This window comes from Antrostomus carolinensis, unplaced genomic scaffold, assembly GCF_000700745.2.
Source record: "Antrostomus carolinensis isolate BGI_N321 unplaced genomic scaffold, ASM70074v2 scaffold14454, whole genome shotgun sequence".
Classification (NCBI taxonomy): Eukaryota; Metazoa; Chordata; class Aves; order Caprimulgiformes; family Caprimulgidae; genus Antrostomus; species Antrostomus carolinensis.
Genome location: NW_010312914.1, coordinates 19152 through 26117, shown reverse-complemented (window position 1 = coordinate 26117; position 6966 = coordinate 19152). Strand labels below are relative to the sequence as shown.

General features: G+C 41.6%; 1 protein-coding gene across 1 annotated transcript in view; it reads left to right on the top strand.

Moving 5' to 3' along the window:
• The first annotated feature begins 328 nt into the window (after window positions 1–328).
• LOC104524336 (neuronal membrane glycoprotein M6-b-like) overlaps window positions 329–6966 on the top strand; it is a 24290-nt gene continuing 17652 nt past the window's right edge. Inside the window, exon 1 of the mRNA XM_010167173.1 lies at window positions 329–389. Within this exon, the coding sequence (XP_010165475.1) occupies window positions 329–389 (61 nt within the window). The remainder of the gene's footprint in view (window positions 390–6966) is intronic.

The following is a 6966-nucleotide window of genomic DNA, read 5'->3' as shown; positions in this document are numbered from 1 at the left end:
AGGGGGTGCGAGCTGGTGATGCTGGTCCCCAGGACGTGGCAAGCCAGGGCACGGTCGGGCGCAGGGTGGCTATTTTATAGCTGGGGACCGCGGTGACGTATGGCTGAGCGCTCGCTGGCACAGCTCCTCATGGACCAGTCAGCGGAGCGAAATCGAAGCTGACAAGACTTTTCTGGCGTTTTGGAAAGGACTGTAATCTACTGTAGGGGAGAACAGAGCCGCTCAATCACCGCCGCCGTAAATAGGAGACGGAAGGGAGTGAGAAAGGAGGCGAAGAGAAAAAGTGCTTGCTGGGGGGGGAGGGGGGGCGGCATTTTTGGTGAATGGTATGAAGCCAGCCATGGAAACTGCAGCGGAGGAAAATGCAGAACAAAGCCAAGAGAAAAAAGGTACCCAGGGGTCTAACAATAGCCTGTTTAAATCTTTTCATTCAGGGGGCTTTAAGAGGTTTAGGCCAGTTTTGTCACTTTCTCGAATAACTCTTAAACAATCATTACTGCATCCTTTCTTGCATGGCTTGACAACGAATTAATAGAGCAGCAATCTTTCTATCTGCATCTGTATTTGCTCTGAATCTGTCCTAACCCTACCAGAAATGATCTTTGCAAAAGAAGTCTTGTTATTGCTGAGTCTTTGGTGGATTTTGGTAAATTTGGTTTACAGTGGTAGCGTGTGCCTGTGTGTTTGAATGTCGTTTTCAGAGCCATAATCTGTTGTTTTCATCAAGACTAGCCATGTAGCAAGGCTTTGCAATGCAGTGTGGGAGACCTAGGTCATAAAAACATATAATAGAATATAATATCACACAACCTTCATGTAGTTAGCTTGGTGCTAAATGCTGTTTTTAATTCCTTTTCATTTTCTGTGGTGTTGTCTGGCAAATTTTGCTTATGTAGAGATCTGCCTGTGCTATGATAATGGGGAATAATGCAATGAGTTTCACAACATTAGGTTTCAGGATGTGTTAATCACTGAGAATTGCTTCTTAATGGAGAGAGCAATTCCATGGTAGCGGTTCTGTGACAGGGAGACAGCAGCGCAGGAGGAAAGGTGCTTCATCCATCCCAGCTGTACAGGTGATTTATTTGGTCTGGTGTGCTGAACTTCAGAGGGTGATTGCAACTAGCAAAGGACTGTTTTGTTTCTGCATCATATAGTTTATGCCAAATAAATTTCCCTCTTCAGTTTAGCAGACTACTGAACAAATCATAGGAATATTTTTTGCTAAATTATACAGCAATAACAAAATTATTAAAATTTCCACTGCCTTTTTACATGAGTCGTAGTATACTTTGAACCTGTTGTGTGTGATTTGTAGGCAATCTGAGTATCTCACAGGCATATGCAGCTGATACATGACTAATACATTTCCCCAAGTAGAGTTGTTTAATTTATGATAAATCCTGGTACTGTCCAGTACCAGATTTTTTTTTCCTACTTTGAATCTGATTCCTCCTACATGCTTTGTATAATTCAAACCTAGCTTCGGTTTCAAGTAAATGAAATTTGCCAAATGATTAGACATAGTACTACATAATCCCTTAGGGATTTTGCAAAAGGAGGTCCACTGATGAGAGATTAAACTCTGAAAGCCATTAGTGTATGTGGACAATAACCCACCTCACTGCAGATTTTGAGTAATTAATAATGTACAAAATGTCCTAAATACTTTGGCTATAAAACCACCTTGAACTCATAGATCATTCTTGAAAAATTACAGCATTTTTTCCTTCTGATTGATGAGTTTCTTTTAAACTGGTAGAACTCATGTGCAATAAACACCAGTTACCCGTATGTGTTAGCAGCTGTGCAAAACAGAAAGTGTTGCTGAGGGTGTTTATGATGAGTTTATCGTTTCCCTTTTGTTTTGGCAAGGATGAAAGCACAACATGTAGAATGGTAAATCTGTTACCAAGTCAAGGTGGTTGATCTGTTGCTTTCATAGGATGCAAGCAGAGGAACCTCCTGGTTTAGGTTTACCAGGATTTCCTAGTTTTTCTAAGATAATTCTGTACTTTGGATCTGTTACATAAGTGTGTGTATGTAACACTTCAAGGCTTTGTTCTTGCCAGTTCCCTAATTTCTGAAAGTAACACATGGTCTCTCACATTATGCTCTTTATTTCTATTCACTTAAATTCCCAATATGTTTCACAGTGAATTCAGAAGTCTGAAACAGTCCTACTCCTAGTCTGGATAATGAAATAAACAGCCCAGAACCCCCTGCAAAGTTGCTGCCATGAAGCGTTGATGTAGGAGATGTATTCGGATTTGGGGGGCAGATTTTACGAAGTACTAAGACTGTGTAGCCCAGTCGGGTTTTTAGATGGGCTCAGCAGGCAGCGGGTACCTCTGAAATGGCAGGATTTTTCAAAGGCTCTTTCACCAGCAGCCCTCATGGAGAAAAATGAGCTTTTTCTCTGAGCGAAGAAATTTCCTGGAAAATGCTGCCACTTGGCGTTGGGGTGTAAAACAGAAGCTGACCCCTTCAAAAATGTGTCTGTTTACTGTCTGGACTGTATCTCCTGCCTGCTATGCCTTCATGCTTGCAACTCTTGCTTCTTCCTCTAAGATCCCACCTGGACACAGTGTAATGGCTGTCCTTTATGAGGTGCCCTAGATCCAGTGATTGCGAGGCAACCACCACAGCTTGAGGTGATTGAAGCGCTATCACAACCTCTTTTAACTCTTCCTTCCAGAAATGGATTGCAAAGTCCAAGGAGAAAAACCAGCTGGGGCATGTCGTTACTGCTAGTGCTAAGCAAGAGAAGATCTTGAGCATTTCGCTTTGGGTATTTAGGTTCATACACAGTGCTTTGCACTGACAAGTTCAGGGGAAAGTATCTACATTTAACTATTAGGAAATTGTTCTTTTCAGCTAAGTGGGTTTTTTTTCCCCTTTACCAGAATTTTATACTACAGGTTTACAGGTTGTGGGGTCTTTTTAATGCAAGGACTATAATGATGTACTGTAATTTTATAGAATAAATACTTGGAGGAAGTTGGGCTAGGACTACGTGCCATGTATATGCAGGACTCACCGTACTTGTGAGGAGAATGCTGGAAAGCAACACTGCCTGAGCGCTTGGAATTAAACAGCGAGAGCTATTTTCACTTCGAGCACCTAACACAGGCAGGTCTGAATGGTGGTGTCACATAGGTACTGGTTTGTGTTTCCCATCCTGTGGCAAATGCGGTTGGCCACCTATTTTGGATTGCAGTGTAGCTGAGACAATTTGCACAAGCTAATGTGCTTTATGAATTTTTCATCAGTAAATGAAAATGATTGATCTAATTTAAATTTTTTAACTTCACTGAATTGTAAGTGAATTACAGTTTTATATTTTAGTAATTATTTTTGTGAATCCCCTGCCTGATTCAGCAAGGATACTGCCCAGTTGATGGATTCATTGTTTATCAGACATTTGTTTCTCTGTACCCAGATGAGTGGCTGCTGCCCCAGTTTTTTTTCATTGGAAATGGAACAACACCCATGTTGATGGAGATAAGAAATAAGTCAGTTTTATACTGCATATCAGCAGCCCTTATCAGAGGAGAACACCATGAGCAAGCTGAAGCAAAATGTTTAACAGATACTTTACAGGGCTGCAGGACAGATTGGATGCATTTTAAAGATGAAGGTTTACAAATTATTTCAAATGACAGGGTTTATCTTGCAGGCATTAAATTAAATCAAAACGTGAGGACTGGGCAGGCAGATTTACTGACGTGGAATAACTAAGAAAAATGAAACGCCGTTTTGCATCAGCAGTGAAGGAAATAGATCCTGATACACAGTAACAGAGACAAGAATTTTCCCTTTTCATTTAACTATGAGAAATACTACCAAGTCGCAAAACTCAAAAAACCCAGAAACAAAACAAAACCCAACTGTGGATGACCATGGTGAATTTACAGATTACACGTGGGAGGATGGAAGAAAGCCTTTACCCTGTGATACAGTTGCCTTATATGAATGCATATTCACAGTTCAAATTGCATATGTGCTGCTGAGGAATAATGAGAACTGGCCTGAGCAGCTGTACCCGAGGTTCTTTTTAATTGACTCTTCCCTACTACTGTGCTCTCGATGTAAGAAGACTTCATGCTCCAGGATGGCTGAGCTTTACTATTTTCATTGTATATGAAGCAATCTTTCTGATTGTAAACTCTAAATACGTAAGTATATGCCAGTCAGAAATGGAAAGAAACTACTTCTCCTCAACACAAGTGTACAACTGTGTGCCATAGTGTAAATAGAGCTGCTGAACTGCGCTGTGAGAAAGGAGTGAATTCATGTGCAGTTTATTTCACTTTTAATGAAGTTCTTTTTACACAGTGAGCTTACAGTATTTTCATGCATCACAGATGTATTATTGAAAAAAAATGTCTTTTTTTATATACATGATACGGTTATTAGCCAAATTTTTCAAACATACTCCCTTAATGTTAGGCTCACATAATGATTTCAAAGCTGTCAAGCTGTTCAAAGATTTTTAGTATGCTGCATATTTTTTCCTGTTTCAAGCAGTTTATTGATGTTTCAGATCCCCTGAAAACAATAACTGCTTTAAGTCCCTGAAGAACGTGACTGTGGGAGGAGAGGTCCAGCCCAGGGAGAATCTGGGACACTTGATATTCTGGGGATAATAATTTGGCAGGCTTAGTGATTTAGGTTTTAATGAATAGGATTTGGTTTCTAAATAGGAGTGGGTTGAAAAACACTCGGAGAACATACTCATATTGGTCTGAATGACCTCATGAAAGCAGAAAACCTAGACATGTGTCCCACAAGATATGGTAACGGGAGGAAAAAACCCAGATGGCACTGTACGTGCACAAGGGACTCTGCAGTGGGAGCAAAGGGGCTAAAGAGGGGAGAGAAGAGGGATGGGGGGAACCTCCTTCAGTTCCTCTGACCTTTCCTCAGTTTCTGGCTGGCCTTGTCCTAATGCAGTATTCATCACCAGATTGCCAGTTCATAAGTGACCAAATGACAGCCCTCTCTTCGCTCCCGTGGACTGCTTCGTCAGCCGCAACGGATGGATGTCGTCACTGTTTGTATCCTCTAAAACCAAGACGCTAAAGGCAGCAAGCGTGAGGATGTTGGGCACTGGGAATTTCATTACAGGCGTGCAAGATGATTCATCCCAAATGAATATTGAACACCACAGTTGCCATCAGTGTGCCTGCATGGTGTGACATGGAAACGTTGTCAGTCCTGTAGCTGCTGTGTCTGTGCAGGATCAACTGCAGCCTGGTTCGGACAGGAGGCCTGGAGCTGCCTGAGCTTGGCTGTGTCTGGAGAGCATCGAAACCGAGACCCGGGAACGCAGTTAGTGTAGTTAGTTCCTCAAAAAGCAAACAGTAAAGAAGTCATTTAAACTTATTTCCTTTCCTAACTCTTTGGGGTAGAGAATTAAACTCTAATTCATACATACTTGTGTCCAGTAGTTGTTATGCCACTGAAGCCTGTGAGGCTTTCTTTGCTGAAAGGTTTCTCAGGCATTGGAAGGGGTTGCCCAGGGCAGTGGTGGAGTCCCCATCCCTGGAGGTATTTGAGTCCTGTAGACATACTACTTAGGGACACAGTTTAGTTGAGGACTTGTCAGTGTGAGGTTAATGATTGGACTTGATGATCTTAAAGGTCTCTTCCAATCCAGGCAATTCTGTCATTCTGTGAGGCTTCTATCCTGGTGGTAATTTTGCATGAGTGGGCCTGAGTGGGTCCCAGTGAAGTCACCAAAAAATACTCTGACTTTAGAGGTTGCACCAGGCTGCAGTAAGGGTTACCAAACAGCCACTGCTAAGTGGCTCTTTGCAGAGCAGTGGAAAAACTGAGATTCCTTATGGAGTTTGAACCATCCCCTAATGAAGGGGGAGCCCTGGTATTGCAAAACCAGAAATTACTAATTAAAAAAACCCCCAACTTCATAAAAGATTTTCACTTACAGAAATGATGCTACAAAGTTTATGTATTAACTCTTTGTCCCATAGCAGACAGCGATGACTTCCCCAGTGTCCCGTCAGGCTAAGGGAGAAAGGCAGCTGCCTGCTCCGCTGCTCTGAGCAAGAGGTTTTTGTAGCTGCAGCAGGAGAAATTCTGAGTTGTGGGTTCAGGCCTGGTAGGATAAAATCCTTTTGGTGCCAAGGGTTTGGTCTAGGTGCTATTGCGATGCAAATGAATTTTTTTCTTCCCAGAAGTCTTTACAGCTGGTTGCTGTTATTTTTATTTTTTTAAACCTGAATTTGTTACCAGTGTCCAGTAAGTAGCTTCAAAAAAATGTGGAACAAACAGTTGGGAGGGAGAGAGGGGATGGTATGCAGTACTAGCAAGCAATTCTGTTATTTTCCATTTTGTATCAAATTCAATTACTGTGGCGTTCCTTGTGATCTCACAAGCAGGATTGTTCCTGTGTAAGCAGAAGGAGATGATATCATCCTGAGCGTGCTGTCATTTTGGAACGATGCCTTCAACATATTTTGAATGTGGTTATGTTCTTAAGATGTGGAATTTGCCTTTCCTAAAAGGAAGGATAAGCTATAGAAAGCAGAATAATATCTTTTAGGAAAAATATATTACCTGATACCTGCTTGCTGGTTTGTGTGTGAGTCAGAGAGGGGAGAAATACCAAGCCATGCAGTATCCTTTACAGAGCCGTTGATATTAAGTTTGCACCCCAGACCCAAAAGACTGTTTTTAGTATTGGAATTCATTCACCAGTTTAGGAGACAAACAAATTCTCGTTTCATCTCTAGATACAAAATTTGTACTTGAGGCCAAGGTTTTTTTCTCTTCTTAGAATCATAGAATGGTTTGGGTTGGAAGGGACCTTAAAGATCATCTAACATTCTTGTTAGATCATCTACATAAAGATCATCTACATTCTTGATGTATGCAAATATAGCTCTGCCAAACTGGTCGTTGCACTGGCAGCAAAACCACAAGAGCAGGTCCAGGACCTTC